General features: G+C 44.0%; 1 protein-coding gene and 1 long non-coding RNA gene across 3 annotated transcripts in view; one reads left to right on the top strand and one right to left on the bottom strand.

Moving 5' to 3' along the window:
* The window catches only part of GLB1L2 (galactosidase beta 1 like 2), a 71,990-nt gene that overhangs the window by 37,875 nt on the left and 13,768 nt on the right, over window positions 1-20,347 (top strand). For both annotated transcript variants that reach the window (XM_072611633.1, XM_072611632.1), the window contains exons 6-11: window positions 1,085-1,177; window positions 7,749-7,830; window positions 9,946-10,010; window positions 17,721-17,805; window positions 19,184-19,321; window positions 19,909-19,989. In XM_072611633.1, coding sequence (XP_072467734.1) covers window positions 1,085-1,177; window positions 7,749-7,830; window positions 9,946-10,010; window positions 17,721-17,805; window positions 19,184-19,321; window positions 19,909-19,989 — 544 coding nt within the window. The remainder of the gene's footprint in view (window positions 1-1,084; window positions 1,178-7,748; window positions 7,831-9,945; window positions 10,011-17,720; window positions 17,806-19,183; window positions 19,322-19,908; window positions 19,990-20,347) is intronic.
* Window positions 853-20,339, bottom strand: LOC140505547 (uncharacterized). The gene is made up of 4 exons (XR_011967559.1): window positions 20,248-20,339; window positions 19,524-19,585; window positions 2,900-3,207; window positions 853-1,363 (listed from the first exon to the last, which is right to left on the bottom strand). It is a non-coding gene; the product is annotated as an uncharacterized lncRNA (long non-coding RNA).

The raw sequence follows: 20,347 nt of genomic DNA on the forward strand, positions 1-20,347 counted from the left end.
TCCTTTAGCTCAGATGCTATTGAAAAATACACAAGTCATATGTCAGACTTTGGTTCCAATTCTTCCTCTTTGGGGCAACAGGTTTCCTGCCCCACCTTCTGATTCTCAGGATTCTCTTCATGCACTATTGTGAAAGAGTGTACATTTGCCTGTACAGGGTGTGAGTACTTGGGCACATTTGCTACACCTCCTTCAGAATATCTATGTTTTGGTATTGGCTGAGATCATTAGATGTATTTATGGACTTTATAGAGCATTTCATTACATGTAGATGGATGATTAATGAATGCCTTGATGATCTACAGGAAACCTTTATTTGGCTCCTAACTGCACACAACTAAATCCTGTGCAAGAGAGGCATGAGCATGCATGTGCACACATGCACACATGCACATACACACATGCACAAGTACACATCCTGGTCTCTAGGTCTGTAATTTCCCATCTTTTTTGTTGTGACATCCTTATTTGCTCTATTGCCTTCAAAAGTAAGTCTTGTATGACAACTATTCTCTGTTTCAATCAAAGTGACTTGGCTCAGTTTTTTTGAGAATGTTGCAGCATCTCTTGACATTTCCAGGTGTCACCAAACCAAATTTAGGAGGTTTACTCTCTAAGCTTAATAGTACTGATATTGATGATCAGGAACTGGACTTGCAGACAGTCATGAAAATCCCACATAGACCATGAGTGAGTGTTATTGGTGGGGTGCAAGGCTTAGAGTAATGCTGCACATTAATGCAGTTTTGAGTTTCACATAGTGCTTCATTAACAACCACCCTGGGAAGTAAGAGTGCCCATATTATTTTACAAACGAGAAAATAGTCTCTATGAGGCCGAATGATTGTTCCTAATGGTACAGCTAGTGTTTATTTGACACCATGATTCCTCTTGGGATCATAGACCAGGAAAGTTGTTGGGTCTAGATAGAGTCAGGTAAGGTGGGATTGGGGGGAGGGAGGTCAGACTGCAGTATATGATGTGATTTGGAGAAGAGGCTACTGTGGGAATGGAATGATTTCATTAGAAGGCCTTCTCATCCTTTCCATGTAGCAGTGCTAATGCCCATCTCCTCCCTTCTCAGTATAAACAGGGAGGGCCCATCATCGCTGTGCAGGTGGAGAATGAGTACGGCTCCTATGACAAGGACCCGCACTATATGCCCTACATCAAGACGGTAAGAGCTGCATCACTTGGTCTTTGGGTCTCCCAGGGTTTCTTTTCCATTCCATCATCCTTCACAACCACAGAGGTCTCTGCTACTTCTTGGAGATAAATTCACTCCCTGGGGCTCAGCCGAACAGAAAACGGAGGTTGAGACTCTAGTGCTAGAGCTGTCCTGGATGCTGGGCCCCTTGTCCCACTTGAATTGAAATAACAATAGAAATAGTCATTTATCAACAGGGTGTGCTAAGCATCAGTTAGTAATTGTCTTTTAGCAGAAGCTAGAGATAGGTAGATAGAAGAGATAGAATAGAAACTCAAAATGCTGCCCCAGCCCTCCTTCTGCCTTTTGTTTGCAGGTCACTTTGTGGTCAAGTTTAGATAAACTTAATGATCCCATCCTTAATAGATTTGTATTTCCACAAACTCCAGAAGTAGTTCTTTCTCGTTGTATGGGTATTAGGATAACACTTAAGGATAACTATAGCATGTGATAAGGTCCTTAGATATAAAATGAAATGATTTTATTTGGGGGCAGGGTGAGGTCTGAGGAAGAGCAGTTCATTGCTGCCTGGGAGGAGCAGGGAAGCCTCCTGGTGGGGGGAACCTTTGAACTGGTCACTAAAGGAGGTTTATAAATTCAAGAGGTAAAAGGGAATGCCAGGGGCGGGGGGAAGGAGGAGGTTACAGCAGCCTGGTGTAAGAGAAGAGTGTTGAATTTTAGGGTTCATATCCCAGCTCTGCCACTTACTTATATCATCTTGGGTCAGTCATTTCTCTGGGCCTCAAGTTTGCTCATGTATAAAATGAGGGTTGGATTAAATGACCTGAGATCCCTTCCATCTCTAAATCTATGGTCCTGTATTACTTTAGGAACAGGAGACAGTGGGATCAAAGGCATAGGAGTGGGAAAACTCATGACCTGTAAGTTTTGGTGGAGCACCCAGTATGTGGAGGGAAAGAAGATGAGAAATGGCTGGAAAGATAGAGTAGTGCCGCATTATAGTAGGTCTGAAGTCAGCCAAAGAAAGTCTCAGTAGGCAGTAGGAAACTAAGGAAGTTTTTTTTTTTTTTAAAGTAGAGGAGAGACCTGACCAGATGTTTGAGATGCTTATACTCTAGCTGAGGAGGTGGGACAGGCACAAAAGAAAACATTTAGGAAGCTCCCTAGCAGCATATGTGGCACTGAGGTGGCACAATAACTAGAGTGCCAATCCTACAGTCAGGAAGACCCAAATTCGAATCTGGCCTCAGACACTTACTGGCTGTGTGATTCTGGGCAAGTCACTTACTCCTGTTAGCCTCAGTTTCCTCATCTGTAAATGAGCCAGAGAAGGAAATGGCAAACTACTCTAGTATCTTTGCCGAGAAAACCCCAAAAGGGGTTATGAAGAGTCAAATACAGCTGAAAATGATACATACAGACATAGGGTTATAGCAACATATAGGCAAGGAAAAGGTCTGTCACTGAGGCAAACTAAACACACAAGTAACTGAGTTAACAGAATTGAGTAGGCTTAATTGGGGGCAGGTTTCCTGGAAGACTCTTCCTTCCCTCTACACAGAATATACAGATAGATGAAGGACTAGCTTGGAAGGCCCTGGAGCACCTCAGCGGGTAGATTGTAGGAGCTGACCTAGGGAAATATCCCCATTTAATCCACTGGAACTAGAATTTCTTTGGCTATTTCTTCTCTGGTGAAATCTCTTCTGGAATGAGCAGATTGGTCCCCACCTGGAGACTTCTTTTTCTGGATCCACTTAATGCTTTCCCTGCTGGCAGATACTTGTGATCCCACACTTCACACTTCTAGTTCATCCCTTTCTGTAGCTCCCATCCCTTCTTCGGTTCCTTTTCCCTCTCTCTTCTCCTCTCCCCATGGGGTCTCTCTGTGAAGGTCCTGGGAAGGGAAGCTGTTTATTTCTGAGTCTTCTTTGTCTGATGACTATGTCAAGTGCAGAGGGATTCCCAAGCAGCTATTTGCCCTTTCCTCAACCCCTTCTCTGAGTCATTCCTTTGTTCCATAGATGTCGAATGAGAACCTACAAGGTACAAGACAGCAAGATCACAGACAGGCCCAATGACTATCTCCTACATATTTCTCACGTCTCTCCTAGCTCGTCTCTGGGGCCTTGTGATTGCAGGGAGTTGTTTATCTTATTACTCTGCTGTAGGGAGAGAGAAATCTCATTGGCATGAGCTACGAGCCTGGAGCTGCTTCGGGGACCTTGCCTTCTGCTTACACTTGATTCCCTCGGTGTCTGGGGAAAAGGGTCTGTGTTGGGGGTGGGGGAGGACATGAAAACCTTTGCTTCCCTGAAGCCCCTTGTGCCTCAGGGGTAAAATAAAGCGACTGGACTACATGACCCCTAAGAACTCTCCCATTTCTGGATATTTATCCACTTAAGTTGGATAATTAATTCCATTGGCAAGACACAATGGTGACTGTTGGTGGCCATACCAGGAGGGAGCTAGGACTGGTCTGCCATCCACTTGGCAGGTGAGTCTGTCACAGGTATGCAAAGTACATATGTTTGCACACACTCCAATATTCCTTCCTCCTCTCTTCACCACGGTAACCACTACCCCTCCCCATCTTTCCAGGCCAAGAGCTGGCCAAAAGAGAATGAAGAATTCCCTGAAGCTGCTTGAGACTGAGGTTTATAAATTCAAGAGGTGAAACGGGGAATCTGGGGAGAGGCTTCTTACAGATCCTCCTGTGGCCAAGGTGCCAATTTCTTCAGCAATTCTTGGAAATTGTAGCCTAAATCATTCTTACCCAAATAGTACCTCAAGACACAAGGGCATAATCCTTGGTGAGGTACCACTTCAGGGAATTCTTCATTCTCTTTTGGCCAGCTCTTCCCCTCCAACACAAGCAGCCTGTGTCTTGGGGCGGGGGTCTCCTCTTTTATATTTAACCCATGGGGGAATGCTTCCCATCAGACATACCATCTCACACAGACCCAGCCATGCTTCTGCTTTCTTCTCTGCTTTCTTTTACTGAATAGAACCTTTCAAAGGAGGATTTCAGTTTGGAGAACTTCAGGCAATAGCCATTGTATGGAGGAGCTGCCCTCTGTGGGTATATGCCAAGAAGCTTGTGAATTTAGAATTGTTGTATTTTGCTAATGGTGCACGTTGGCAGGATATATAGTTATTGTTTCTACATCATGGAGGTTAGGGGCAAGGTTCTCTTCCCACCCTCCCCACTGCCCAGTGATCTAGAAAATGCACATAAAATTTTTGGTCCTTTCTTTGTACCAGAGGAGTCTCAATTTTTTCTTTTTCTTTTATGGTGTGTTTTATAGTAGCTTATTGTAAAATTTTGGTTAAGTATTTGGTCATTTCCTCTGTGTCATCTTTGGATTCCACAAAATTCTCATTTAATTTCTTATGCTGACCTGCGATATAGGGAAAGTTGTGATGTGAAAGGGATAACTGTTTACTTGCCTCTTTGAAGACAGCAGACTATATTTTTCAAGTGCGTGGAGTTAAACTATGCATTGATCACTTTGGGGAAATTTTAGCTCAAAAATAAATGTGCAAATCAGTATTCATTAAAATGGGACATTACCTCAGATAATTATTTACATAGGGAACTGCTTTAATCAGTCCTAATAATCATTCACAAACAATCCTAACAGCTGTTTTGTTTAGTTTTGTTTTTGGCCCAGACCTGTAATTTCAGTGGTGTAGGGCACTTACTGGTAAGGAAACTCCTCTATGTTATATGTCTGCCCTGTTGTACAACTTGGAGTCTTAGAGAGTTACTTGGGGCAAAGAGAAATTAAATGACTTAGCCAGAATGTGTCTGAGATGGGCCTCCAACCCAAGTCTTCTCAACTACAAGACCAGCTCTGCACCCAGGAAATCTAGATGAAGATCCCAGCACATTGGGTGAACCTCCTGAAGAGGCTCTGTGAGAGAATGGGGGCAAGGGTCACATAAGATAGGGAGGCATGGATGGGGGGTGATTTGTATCTGCAGAAGTACTGACCCCCTGAAGTCACTCATGAAGCCCAGTGTCCCTGAGGGCCAGCACCAGGGTACATAAGACCCTACCTTAGTTTCATATTGTAAATTGCAAGAAACACAGGCCTTATTGTTCTCACAGTGAGATGAAGTGTAGTTGCTCTGAGTTTGTGGGGCAGCAGAGCTCCAGGTCTGGCCTTTTGGAGGAGAGGAGGCAGACAGAATCTTAAAGCTGGAAGGAAGCTCATCGGTCCCATGGCCCAGCTTGAGACTGAACCAGCACTCTCTCAAAGACCTCTATGAACAGTGGTCAACCGACTGCTGTTTGAGCATTTTCAGATCAAGTTAAGCAGTTACTACTAGTTTACTGCCCCTTTTGTACAAGTCTATTAGGAAACTTTGTTTTGCTTTTTTCTTTCTTATGATGAGCCAAAATCTGCCTCCTTCCATCCACTGGATCTTCCATCTGCCCTCCTAGGCCAAGCAGAGCAATCTCTTCCACGTGACAGCCCTTCAGATGTTTGATGACAGCTTTCACACTCCCTCCCAACCATGCTGGGTTCCTTCAGCTGAGCACAGTGCTTGACACACAATAGGTGCTTAATAAATGTTGGTTGATTTTTCATTTGTGGCAAGATGTAGAGTACCTGTAACCATATAAGACATCCTACTCTGGGACGCCCCTCCCAATATCCTTCCTAAATTTCCCTTGTACAGAGGCTGCTGCAGCCAGTGCGTTTATATAGGAAGGGCATGCATTCTTTTGTGTCTCTGTGTAAAGCTGACTAAAGAACATTATTGTTCTTCAGAATTTATGTGCCAGGACCAGTGAGGTGGGCTTGGATAAGCCTGGGGTGCAGCTATGATTGTTTTCTCCTGTTTGTGTGGTTTGTGTTCAGCATGTGTACTGATCCCCTGGAAAAGTACCCTTAGATGTGACAATTGGTGCCTTGGTGTTCCCATGGCTTGACTGTGTAGGGAGAGTTGCTGTGTCCTTTCTCTCTTACCCCTTGCCTGATTCTTTTCTGTATGTACAGGTAGCTAGCCACATGAAAGATCTTTAGGGCCAGGAGGACCTAACATGGGAAGAAAAGATTTTTATTCTTCAGAGGGATACTCAGTAGACTGTGCTCTGCCAGGCTCCGATCTTGTAACACAGACTGCCCTTGCATGATTTTTCTTGGTCTAATTTGTTTTAATTCTGGACAAAGTATTATCCTAGAATCGTCATCTCATCTATATTGCATTTTTTTTTTTAAAAAAAAAAACCCTCTAACAAGTAGACCTGCAGTCAAAAGGTGATGGGAGTTGTGAAGTGTAAATTGCCTTTCTTAATGGAGGAAACCAGTGGACTCTCAGAGAAATCTTTTTACTGCGTTCATGAGCTTACTTCATCAATCCTGTCTTCTGATTCTAATAATTACTGGGGATAATGAAATAATCAGATCCTTACCCCCTCCCCCTCCCAGACTATTCTGGCCTCAATGTGCCCTTCAGGAGTACTCTGGTAAGAATGTACTAACAAATAAGCCTTTCTCCAAGGACTGTGACTAAGTGGGTAGATTGAACTAAAGCTCATCTCTCCTTGGTGCTGGCAAAGGGAAAAGTGTCAGTCAGAGAGTATAACATTTAGCATGTTGCAAACATACTGGATTGCCAGGAGTTGGTAGCACATGCCTGTAATCCTTGCTACTGGGGAGGCTGGGCCTAATGGATCACTTGAGCTTGGAAGTTCTGAGCTGAATTAGTACTAAAAATGATCAGGTGTCCACACTAAGGCTAGTACTTCTCAGGATCAGGGGCTGCCTAAATAGGGGTAGGAGTGGCCTAGGTTAGAAACAGGGCAGATTAACAGTTTCTTCTATCAGTAATGAGATTAGATACTTGAGTGATTGCTCCCAGTCTGGGATACTCAGAGAAGGAAGGAAGGGAGGGAGGAAGGAAGGAAGGAAGGAAGGAAGGAAGGAAGGAAGGAAGGAAGGAAGGAAGGAAGGAAGGAAGAAAGGAAAATAAGTACCACCCTCCTATCAAGAGATATTCAAAAGCTTCTTTGGGGTTCACAAGAGTGTTTCGCATGAAGTGGGCAACGAGGTTGCTGGTGGTTTGGACTTGGGAGTATAGCAGGTGATATCTCTGTGCTTCTTAGCTCCAGTATAAACCCACAGGAACACATTAAGCTCCATGTCAAATCAACAGGCCACTGAGACTAAAGGCAGGTGATCATAGGATTCCGGCCTCAATGTGACTGACTGATCCTAAGAATGCCAATCTGGCCAAGGGAAGCCAGCCACCCTGACCCAGATTGAAAGCAACTACCCAGAAGTCCAGATCGTCTGCAGCATCCCCAGTCGTGATTCACACAAAAACAATATTGGACCTTAATTAGCCCCTTGGCACTGCTGTGTATGGCTAATGCCGAGGTAGCAATTTCTCCTCATTCTCTATGATGTAGGGATGCTTAGCTTTATCTTCTTTACCTCTTCTCTGCATCCTGCCTATCAGGATCACAGTTTTGTGTGTGGCTCTCATTGCTTTTTCAAATGGAGGGAAGTCCAGAAGGAAGGAGGGAGGGAGGAAAATGGGTTTATCTTGTTCTGTTTCCCTTCAGGCCCTGTTGAAGAGAGGGATCGTTGAGCTGCTTATGACATCAGACAACAAGGATGGTCTGAGTGGAGGCTACTTGGAAGGAGGTACAGACATGGTGGGACCATGAGGTTGAAGGGGGCAAGTAGTCACTTTGTCTAGATGAGTGACAGAATCAGGGTCAAGGCTCAGCATCGGAGGTTTTCTTGAACCTGCCCTTCTCTGTTTTCACTATTTCTATCTTTCAAAGGGAGGCAGGTCTAAGTGACGGGACTGAGTCTAGAAATCTTTCACACATCTGCTTCTTTGTCCTTGCTACTCCACTCTATCAAGGGGGGGGGGTGGTAACCAGATTCTGCAGGTCACAGGACACTGTTTTCTGTCCTTCCCAATTCCCCTGTGTCCCATGCCTGGATGAGCCCACAGTAGAGTTGGGAATTATCTAAAAGTTATTGATCTGTGTTTGCAAACTACATGAAGTTAATGAGGCAGGTAAGAGTCATGTGATGGGGGAGCATCTAGTCTAAGTGAGAGAAGACAAGCAGTGAGCAGAATGATGAGTACCAAAACCATGAGGTCTTATCAAGTGAGGAGCAAGTATAGTTTGGAGTGGAAGAAAGGGAAAGTGGGAGAACAGCTTGGAAACAGCTCTGGGGAGTCTCTTAGCACAAACCCTTCACTCCATCTGTGGCCTAGGCTTTGCTGCTATGCACATCTCTGAGCTTTTTGGTGGACCTTCCTAACCTTGGTTACTGTTGAGTGCCAGTCACCCTTCCTCCTAGCTCTGACTCTCATCGTGCTGTTTGTTGCCTGTGATGCTGTGGGAGAGCATGGGACACAGGAACACTGGCAGCCCTGGATTGTGGGGCCATCTTTTAGGTGTTGTATGTTTGCCTTCACTCTGTAGGCAGGGACCACTGGTGAAAGTCTCCATGGAAGGACCAGGCCCCATTGTGCTGAGAGAGCATGGTCCCTGGGGAGACAAACCTCAGACAAGTCCTTTAAACTGTGGGTACATGTGCCCCATTCATTCACGGGTACTTGTCGCTTCCTCTTTCCCTTTGATTGACATTTTTTTCAGAATGCCTATCTCTGGCAATAGGGGCTTGTCTGGGGCCTTGGAAAGGGGATGAGGATGCAGCTTGAAAGGGAATATCATGGAAGTGACTCAGGAGTGGGGTGCTGCCAGAGGCTCAGGTCCTGAGGAGCAGTGAAGAGAGGAGGGATATCTCCATTATCTTCAGGGACTGACTCCAGGACCTTTTCTTATGATCCAAGAGAGATGAGGCAGGTAGAAGAGAAATCTGTTCAGAGGGCGCAGGATTTCCCAGCCTTTTCCAAGGCAGCATCAGTTTCCTGTCTTTTCCACCAGGGGACACTGTCTCCTTATCATTGCTTCCATTGCTTCATCTATTGTATGGGGAGAATGGAGCTAGTGGTCAAGTTCTATCTGCTGGGTTGCCTCACCAGGGCAGTCATGACCCAGAGTCACCCAAAGTCACCCAAAATGCTGGACTGTCAGGATTCAGAATAAAGACTGGATGTGGTCTGGGAACCTGTTTTTTAATAAGAGTCTGGACAAACATATAATCAACAGAAAGAGAGAGTATGATTAGGGAAATGACACATCTACAGGGGATGGTGGGTCAGAGATTTTAATGGCAGGTTGAAGAATAGTTTGATTCTAATGATGAATATATATTTTTCTCATTTCTTGGATATTGCACATGGTGCGTTCTATAATTGAGGCCAAGGATTTTTAGGAATACAACTTTTTTTCCACTTAGACCTAGCCTAGGATGCCTCTGGGTAAGCCAATATAGAATGTAAATAGAGGAGCTGGGTCCTATACCTCTTGGCTGAGACCAGGGGCATTTAGACCTCCCTTGATCTGGATGACATTCCTTCTCCCAGTGGTCCCTGGTGGCAATACAGTTTGTATGCGAATCAAGTTGGCGCAGTGGACACAGTGATGGACTTGGAGTCAAGTCTCTCGGAGTTCAAATCCTGTCTCAGATACCTATATTTGACCACTTAACCTTTTTGTGCTTCAGTTTTCTCATCTGTAAAAATGGGGAGAGCACCTATTACATAGGGTTATTGTGAGAATCAAGTGAGATAAAAATATATAAAGTGCTTTGCAAACCTTAAAGCACCATATAAATTCTAGCTGTTATTAATATCATTATTACAGCATTTCTTTCTCTCTTTTTTCCCCACAGTGCTGGCTACCATCAATTTAAAGCATGTGGATTCCATGATTTTCAACTATCTCCATTCATTCCAGGTAAGGATACTAGGCATAAAAGACTGTCTCTTGCCTAAGCATCTGAGTATTTTCAGCAGTCATAAGCATAGTGAAGTCAAGAAGCTTTGGCAGGAAGATGGAAACTCCCCCCCATTGGTAACCTGGGGTTCAAGAACCTTCTGAAGAAAAGAGGCTTCTCAGGGACAAAGACAGAAGCCTGAGGTGCCCCTAAATCCCATCCCTCACTGACTCGGGGCCTCCTAGGATTTGTTCTGTCATGTCCCTGATGGCCCACTCCCCTCTTTTCATTGCACCCCCACCTTAAACTCCTGCAGGTTTTTAAGATTTTTGAAGTCCTCTAAGAGAATCTGTAGCATGAGTTTTCATACTTTCCTAGCCCCAGAGCGTCCCACTGCCAGCCTCCATTGCGGGTTTCACTGGGGCCTAAAGGACAAGAACTTAAGAATACCTTGGAGGCCCCAGCTGCAGCAATTAATGCAGTGAATTTTTTTTAATCCATAAGGTAAAGAAAATGGAGAAAGCAGAATGAAAGATGTTATAATCTGAATTTCAGATAACTTGTAACCATTTTATTTAAAGTGCATTTGCACAGATAGGAGAAATTATAGAAATTTATAACAAAATATACAATGTATAATATATGTATAATATAATACTATAGTAAGCATACTCCAATTTTTTTTTTTGTGTCAGTCAGTGCATCTGGTCTTTCTAATGTTAGGTGGTTTGGAAATCTACTTTGTCTTGGCAGGCCATGGAGATCATGGGAGGAAAACCATCATTTAGATCCTATTAATTCTGAGCATCCACTTTCTACTCTCCCATCACTCCAGATATGACCAGAGCTGTCCTTAGGGTTTGGCAAATATGGATTATTGTCCATGCATAAGATCATTGTATGAGGTCATGAATCTGTAGCTGGGAGGGACCTCAGACAATCTAGTCCGATCTTATTTTATGGATGAAGAAACTGAGGTGTGGCTAGGATAAGCGGCCCCTCAGAGGTTACACAGAGAGTAAAAGGTCAGAAGGGAGATGTCAATCTAGGTCCTTTGGCTTCAGATCCAGGGATGTTTCCACTATACCATGTATGCCGTGGGATTCATCTCTTTTGATAGGAATCACAACTGGTGCAAGGCAAAGAGTCAGAAGAGGTGATGACTGCTGAAAAATGCCCTAAGTGCTAGTAGTATACTTAGAGTCAGCATCAAAAGCAGTGATGCCCTCCTGGCAGCAAGACCCCTATCCCCTGATACTTCCCCTTCAGTTCATATCTCGTCCTTCTGGAGTACTTCGTCTCCTTTGGGCCTACCCTGAATGTTCCCTCTAATCTCTCTTTATCAATAAACAAATATTAGGGACAGGGCACTCCAAAGTCATCATGTGCTCCAGAGCCAACGTCCTTCTGAGGATGGCTCTTTCTCAGAACTCCCAAAGGCTATGGTGGTGGATAAGGAATTGGGACCTTGTCAACTACCCCAATAGTTTTGCCAAGAAAACCTCAAATGGAGCCACAAAGAGTTGGACATGAGTGAAACTACTGAACAACAATATTTACAACTAGTGAGATTACTATGTATCTCTGGGATAAAGAAACATGTGTCATAAGACCCAAGATGCCTGGACAAGAAGAGGCTCCCTCCTCAAGACAAGAAACCTCTGAACTATCTCTCCTTGCAGACTCTCTCTCAAGTCCTGGGAGAGTTCCATCAGGAAGACTGGTGATCTGATTTCAGGGGAGCTAGAGGAAAAAAAGAAAGGAGGTTCTTTTGGATACATACTTAATATCCAATGAATTAAGGATAATTTACTGCTAAATCTCCTTCAGATTGATTTTTTTGATGGCCAAGTATGTGCACCTCTCCTAAGTGGAAAAAATGACCTGAACACAGGCCCCATTTGAGTCAGGTGTCTGTATCCTGCCTAAGCCAAGCCATTCTCTATAGCTGTGTCAGCTCTGTCTCAGGTCTGGGCAGAGAAGTTGAAGGCATTGCTCCTGCTTCCACTGGCTTTAGTGTGAGTGCTCTGGACACTGAGCTCTATCTACTAGGATGTATTATTGGAGAAGGAAGAGCCTTCAAGAGAATCCTGAGTGTTACCTCTGAAAGGGCCTATTCCCACTAGGGACAGATATTTAGTGAGGAACTCCCTGCCTTGCTCCACCCACTCCATCATGGCTCTGGCATATAGAAAGGTCTCTTCCTTTAAGCAACTTCTCTGTTTGGGGATATCTGTCTCTCTCTCTCTCTCTCTCTCTCTCTCTCTCTCTCTCTCTCTCTCTCTCTCTCTCTCTCTCTCACACACACACACACACACACACACACACACATAAACACAACTAATAACTATAATAAACAGCAGCAGGTATGTCATAAATGAATCATTAGTAACAGAGGCAGTCACATAGGTTAGAGCCAGACCTTCCAGTGAGGTTGCTAAGGAAAGAACGCCTCATGGAGCATTGGGATTTGACCTGCATCTTGAAGGATACACAGGATTTCAGGAGTCAGAAAGGGAAAAGAATCGATGGTTCACTGGCTGTAAACAGCATATGGAAAAGAACATTGTTCCTTAGAAGCACTTACACCACTGTAAGAAAGTAAAGGGCAGGCACAATGGCAGGCCACCCAGGAGGCTCCCCTGGGGCTTAGGTCTATGTCCAAAGATCTTCTGGAGCCCTCTGACAAGGTCCTGGATGGCTCAAAGCCAGGCCTACATGTAGCCCAAAATCAAGAGTTTCTTCTTGAAATTAGCACTGACCTGTTTCTTCCCAAACCTCATGGCATGGGAATTTTATGAGTCATGGAATTTAGGGCAGGAAGGGACCTTAACTACTACTTAGTTCACTCCGTGCCCCCAGAGGATGAAAGGGAGGCCCAGCAGGGGAAAGGGCTTGTCTTGGTCACACAGTTAAGTGCCATAGCCAAATGTATTCTTGACTTTCAGTGAGTAGGATTCTTGAGTCATATCCTCTTCCTCCATAAGGTCCTATGGATCCTCTGAGGCAGTACCCCTGTGAAGATCACTTAGTAGTCATTGAGCTTTGTAGGATTATTAATGGGTGTTCATCCCAATTCTATAACTTGAAAGTGTCTCTAAGTGATGTATCATTAAAGTTTCAAATCTTTTAGTGAATTGAGAGCCTAGATAATCTTTCCCTCCCCTCAAAGCTGTGATAAAATCCCTGACTTCTTGAATAATCCAGGGTTCTGTTCGTCAGTCCCTTCCAAGGTCATGTTTTGTACCAGTCTGCTGTGGTGGTGGTGGTGAACCCACTTTATCTGAGAGCCAAGTCCTGTCAAATACAGTTATGCCAAGGGGGAAGGATCTTTTGTTTGTGAGAGCTACATTTAAGTCTCAGCTTATCACCCATTCCAAAGTGACCTTTAGGACATGGAACAGGTCTATATTAGGCATCAAGATGATGCAGTGGATTTCCTGGAGTCAGGAAATTCTGAGTTCAAATCTGGCTTCAAATACCAGTTCTATGACCCTGGACAAGTCACCCAAACTGTTTGCCTCAGTTTCCTCATTTGTAAAATGGGAATAATAGCCCCTCCTTCCTAGAGTCATGGTGAGGATCAAGGGAGACAATATTTATAAAGTTCTGCAAACTTTAAAGCACTATATAATTATTAGTCGTCGTCTTCTCCCTTGTTCTTGAAATTTGAATCTCTGATCCATTACATGTTACATTTCCAGTGGTTAGTTCTGAGTACCTTTCCCATAGGACTGAGTGTAATCTCAGCTGGTACGATTCAGAGAGGTCACTTTAGACTTCATCTGATCACAGCTTCATCACTCCAATTCTGGGGCACACTTTATGTGGACCCTAAAGTAGCAGAAGCTATGATCCCAGGCCAGTTCGGACATCTTTGAACAAACCCTGCTCATCACAGGTAAGACGTAAGGAGGAAACTCTCAGGCCCCAAAATCATAAACATCTCAGCTGCATAGCTTCCAGCATCTATTAACCATCACTCACTCCCAGCACATGTGCCGTTCACCCTTATGTATAACCTGGCCCACTTTCTGCTCCCTGGCACCCCTAGGTGTTCCTGGAGGAAATGCTGATGCTATCTGTCCATTTGACTGCTTCCTGCAACCCCAGTGCTGTAAGGCTTCCCAGGGGAATGTCTAGCATGACTTTGCAAGGTGCTGTCTGCACCTAATTTTATCTCGTTCCCCAGTAACCCATTCTCTTTGTTATATTGATTACATATTTCTAGTGCCCAGAATAAGAGGGAAAATGTGCTCCCCCCCAAATCTTGTTCCCTAGGAGAGATGTCCAGGACTAGAATTCTAAACCCAGAAATTTTGCCTCAACCCAAACCTCCCTTTTTCAATGAAGCAGTAAATCCTTTTAACTTAATAGCAGACAGAAAATGGAATAACCTTCCTCTCCCTGTGGAAGAATGTGGTGTTTCTAATACCCATTCCCATGGTGGTGGCTGATTATACATTCCTGTGGAGAATATTTGAATCCAAACTGACTAGCAGGATCATGCTTGTGAATATTGGGTGGTAGATCTGTAAATCTGGGTGTTCTTTTGTAGCAGGGTACAAAGGTACCCATACCACCTGGAGTCTGTCTACTTGCAAGGATTGTATTGGGCAAAGGACAGCAACAAAAAGCCTGGGAGATTCCTGTAGCTTCTTGTCTTGAGGAGGCAGCCTTTTCTTTTCCAGTGGCCTTGAATTTTATGACACATCTTTCTTCAAACCAGAGGCATATAGTAATCTCCCTAGTTGTGAGTGTTGTTCAGTTGTGTCCAACTCTTTGTGACCCCATCTCAGGTTTTCTTGGCAAAAATACTGGAGAGCTTCTTCAGCTCATTTTACAGGGTTAAGTGACTTGCCCCGGGGCACACAGTTAGTAAGTGTGTGAGGTTGAATTTGAACTCAGATCTTCCTGAATCTCGTCCCAGCACTCTATTCACTATCCCCCCTTCCCCCGAGGACATAGGACTTTTTTTCTGTGCAAAGAAATGCTTCATGAAAGGCCTGCCCATTCTTCAAAGGACTCTTCCATCTCTGTACTCTTTGAAGAGACCATCTCTGACCAGATCATACCCCTTTTTTGGCAGGCTGCCTTTAAAGGTTTTTGAGATAATCCTGTATTCCCCTTTTGTGTATCATGAAAATGGACAAAAGAAATGGGAGTGTCAGATCTCTGCTCTACATCTTTATCCAGATGACTGGGAGAGCAAGTGCAGGACACAGAGTATTTGCCTAATGCTTCTTTTTGTGATGCCTCCCTACATTTTCCCTTGCTCATGCTTTATTGACTCCTGTTTTAGCAACAGATGACTGTCTGGGACAGCTAGGTGGCACAGTGGATAAAGCACTGGTCTTGGGATCAGGAAGACCTGAGCTCAAAACCAGCCTCAGACACTTACTAGCTGTGTGACTCTGGGCAAGTCACTTAACCTCTGTTTGTCTTGGTTTTCCCCATCTGGGGAATGAGGCTAATAACAGCACCTACCTACCAGGGTTTTTGTGAGGATCAAATGGGATAAAAATTGTAAAGCACTCAGCACAGTGCCTGGTACATAGTACATGCCCTATCAACGTTAGCTATCATTATTATTATCTTACAGAAATCTGTGTTACTTAATCTAAACCCTAACCATGTTCAATAAGGGGAAAAGGGCCTATAAAGCATGGGAATGAGGGATTGTATCCAGGGAAACCTCTTTGCATGGGTGACCAGCTCTGGTTGGATGAGCAAAGGTATGGTAGAGGGAAAACATGGGACGTTCAGGGAATTGCAAGCAGACTAGTTTGAATAGAATGATGTTTTGCCTGGAGGAAGAGAAGAGGAAAAGGGAAGTTTGGACTTTGTCCTGGAGGCAGTGGGATCTCATGAAAGATTTTAGATCAAGGGACAGAGATGATGAAAAGTGATTTAGGAAGTGTGTTGGTCAATGTTTAACAACTGACTCTTCAAAAAAAAAGTATGGATGACACATTTTAAAACTTAATTTGCATTATTAGCATTTTCTGCATGACTTTAAGTCTAAACAATCAACAAAACAATAAATCAAGTCTGATTTGTAGTGTTTCCTGATTTCTGAAGTGTCAATGCTCACACTAAAAACTGGACAGTTGACCCTCATGAGCCATTGTGAGTGGGCTCTAACACACCTCATAACTGGACAATGACAGTGGCCAGGAAAGGAATTCAAAGACACAAACTTGAGTCATTAGGAAGGAAGAACAGACAGGGTCTTAGTCATTGACAGGATGTAATAGGTAAATGTCAGAAGTGAAGCAAGGTGACTCTGACATGAAATTTTGGGCTCTCGTTTCTTGGATCCCATAGTCATGGGACTTGTGTCATGCTGTTCACTCACATGCAATGCTTTCTCTAAAATCAGTGGTGATAACCTCCCTAAAATATTTGGGCAGATTCCTTCATTGAAAAATCTCTAGTTAGATTTTCTGAGGCTTATTAATGGGCACTATTTACTGCCCCCTTCCCAACACTAGAAAAATGAAAAAAAGTTTGTGTTACTCCACAGGCAAGTGGAAAAACTTCTGATTGCCCTACCAAAGACAGCCCACCTCTCTGTAGCTTCTTAGAGGCTCTTCCCAGCTAATATTTTCTAAGCTAATGCAGTAGCAGCTAGAGAGGCTTGAGGACCCACCTAGAGCTGTGGCAAAGAAACAAGAGATGCTCTGTTGCCCTGGGCACAGCAATCCAGATGGCAAAGACGGTACAAGCAGGCAGGGCAAGGTGAACCTGGACCTCAAACAGGTATCTAGCACAAGGACACCTGGGGGAAGGGAGGAGTGGCTTTTATTAAGGGGCTGGGTGGTATAGTGAATAGAGTTCTAAAAGAATGGATAGAATCAAAAGGAAATGACTTCAAATCCTCCTTCAGACACCTACTAGCTGGTCATTGCCTCTGTCAGCTTCACTTTCTTTATTTGTAAAATGGAGAGGCTATTAATTGCACCTACTGTCAGTGAAGTGGCTCAATGGATTGAGTGCCAGGCCTGAAAGCAGTAAGACTCATGCTCCTGACTTCAAATCTGACCTCAGACACTTACTAGCTGTGTGACCCTGGGCACGTCCCTTAACCTTCTTTGCCTCAGTTTCCTCATCTATAAAGTGAGCTGGAGAAGGAAATGGCTAACCACTCCAATATCTTTGCCAAGAAAACTCCAGATGGGGTCACAAAGAGTCTCACATAGCTGATTGAACAGCCACAACATTAATAGCACCTGCCTCATGGAGGTATTGTGAGAATTAAATGAGACAATGTAGGTCAAGCACTTTGTAAACTTTTAAAAAACCCTAGATTACTACTAGCTATAATGGTGACAAAGACCTAACTCCAACAAAGACTGAAGCTTTCCTTCTAATACCACGTGCAGCACTGCAGGTGTCTTAAGCTGAATCATCTTTGGCCCCTTCTCTTGCTTTGCCTTTGCAGGCTCGGCAGTTGCTACTTGCAGATAAATGTATTCAGGAGGCAGGATTATAGGCCCCAGCCCTGGCACCTGAGAGCATCCTGCCATCCTCTGACTGCTTACTGCTGCTCTGGTGATTTCTGTGAGCAACACTGATAGGTAGATTCCACAGTTATTGAGTTTGTGGTTAGGAAGAGGATGGGGTATCTGATTCCTCTTGGGATTCTCCTCTAGGGGTCTCATGGCCTCTGGTTTTCATCTTCCTACTCTTGTGACCCAGTTCCAACTTATGGTTTGGATTGTCCCTAGGAAAACAAGCCCACGATGGTGACAGAATATTGGACAGGATGGTTTGACACATGGGGTGGTCCCCACAACATTGTGGATGCCGATGGTGAGTAATTTGCAGCTGGGGAATCCAGAGCATAAGCAAAAACAAAGGCACCTACATTATCATCAGCAATGAAACCTTCTGACTAGATAGCCACACTTTGTGCGCATGCAAATTTGTGGGTATCTACAATGGTTAAATAACTTATCTCTCAATTATCTATGACAATGGAGGGAAGAGGGACAGAGGAAACAGGTGTGGATAATACAAGTCATTTTGATTCAGCTGTGAAATGATCATGTTTTTTTAAAAAAAAAAACAAGTTTGGGGCAGCTAGGTGGTACAATATATCAGCCCTGCAATCAGGAAGACCTGAGTTTAAATGTGGACTCAGTTACTAGCTGTGTGATCCTGGGCAAGTCATTTAACCCTGGTTAAAGCCCCTACCTGGTTAAAACCCCTACCCCCTCCCCTCCAGCCAAAAAAAAAAAAAAGAAGCAAGTTTACTTTCTTAATTATGTCTTGTTGAGATGTAGTGATGTTTCTGAAAAGAACTTTTGACTGGAAACATGGGTTTTAGGCCCAGCTTTGCAGCTGCTGCTAAGAACTTACCTGTAGGTAGTGCTTTTAGATTTGTTAGATGCTTGACACATTATCTCATTTGATGCCACAGCAACCATGGGGGGTGGCAGGGGATGGTGTGCCAGTGACTTGCCTGTAGTTCCATTGCTATGAGGTGGGGGAATCTGAATGAGGCCTTTTCCCTGACAACATGATGCTTTCTCCAGTTGCAGCCTGGAGTTACACTTAGAACTTTGGACTGGCTTGTTTGCTTCTTCAGGACTCAGATTTCTCATCTGTAACTTGTGGTGACCAAACCTGAGACTAAGTTCCCTTCTGGCCCTGTAATTTTCCATGATTCAATGATTGACCTTTCAGAGGAGATGAATTTAATTCATCAAATTACATGAATTCATCTTTGATATAGGGATTTCTTGACCTTGCCCATTTATTCATTCTATGCTACATATTATTTACTATATACTATACTATTTTGTATTTTGCATTATATGTATAGTTATGTACTATGTTTTATATACTATATAGTTTGTAAATATACTATATGTTTATAAATAATACAAAGAAGATGTGCTGATCACATAAAACAGATAAAAATGAAAGACTCCACGGCCCAAAGGAAAAATATTTCCAGATGAAGGGATCAAGGAAGGCTTCATGGAGAAGGAAGGATTTGAGTTGAGTCTGAAGGCTGAGAAGGATTTCAGTAGATGGAACTGTGGGGAAAGGTTCTGATCTATCCAACCATTTTCTAGCTCTAGATCTCAGTACGTTCTGGACAATAGAGACAATACTGGAAGAGGCAGTGGAAGTCCTTCAGAGCCCTCAGATACTTAACTCTGTTCCCTTCACTCTCCTCTAGATGTGGTGGTCACTGTTTCCTCTATCATCCAGATGGGCGCCTCCCTTAACCTTTACATGTTTCATGGAGGAACTAACTTTGGTTTCATGAATGGGGCTCTGCATTTTAATGAATACAAGGCTGATGTCACGAGCTATGGTAAGTATGCCCTGATGTTGCTGCAACCTAGCATTTGTGACTTTGGATCTTTCCCAGGAAGGGTCCCTGCTGACACCATTAGCTTATTTGCCTGTAAAGTTCCCTGAGGGGTTAGGGTGGTATGTACATCATATTCCCTTCCTTTCCACTTCACTGCATCCGTTTGGTCACAGGGCAAAAAGCCATAGCAAATATCACTTACTCTTTACCTCCTAGCAACTGCAGGCCGGATAGATGTGTCTATATGCCTTGTAACTTCTGTTTCTAGGTTTAAGAAGAAACTAGTGACAGGTAAGGAGAGAAATAGCATTTAGATGGGAAAGTGAGGTACTCTTGGGTCAGAGCATTTAGGGACATGCTTCCTTCCCCAGGCTGGAATGGTATCTTCTTCATTGTGTCATGATTCCCAGGAGGTAAGGAAAGTATCCCTTTCATCTGTCAGCTCTCTGAAGTGGGTAGCAAGGGCTTAGCATAACAAGGAGTGTTTCATTACAGGTTGCTAACTAAGAATAGTCTGACTTGCAGAAGGTGGTAAATTGGGTTGCCCTGGGGACCTCCCCACTTATGGTTCCTGTGACTTCTTGCAGACTATGATGCTGTACTGACGGAAGCTGGGGATTACACACCTAAGTTCTTCAAGCTGCGGGAATTCTTCAGCACCATAATAGGTATCCGTCACCCACTTGATTCTGAAGCTGATCTATTTACTACCTGATTTAACTCAGAAACATACTCCCAATGGACTCTCAGCTTCCCAGAAAATCCCCATATGGAGACGTGAGGGGCTGGTAGATATTATCATAGCGTCTGGTGCCTTGTCAACTGTCAGCTGTAAAGCTGCCCTCTCAGGGTAGCAGGCATTGTGCCCAGTGAGACCAATGCCAGCTTGCAGAGACTTAAGAGAACCCCACACAGGGAATACCTACCAAGATAGCTTTTCCTTCCGTGGATCCCTTAGGCTTGTTCCAGGTCTAGGCCCACTGTTGTGTTGACCCTTGGATAAAGAAATACAATCTGTTCCCTGAG

Source organism: Notamacropus eugenii, chromosome 5 (genome assembly GCF_028372415.1).
Source record: "Notamacropus eugenii isolate mMacEug1 chromosome 5, mMacEug1.pri_v2, whole genome shotgun sequence".
Lineage (NCBI taxonomy): Eukaryota > Metazoa > Chordata > Mammalia > Diprotodontia > Macropodidae > Notamacropus > Notamacropus eugenii.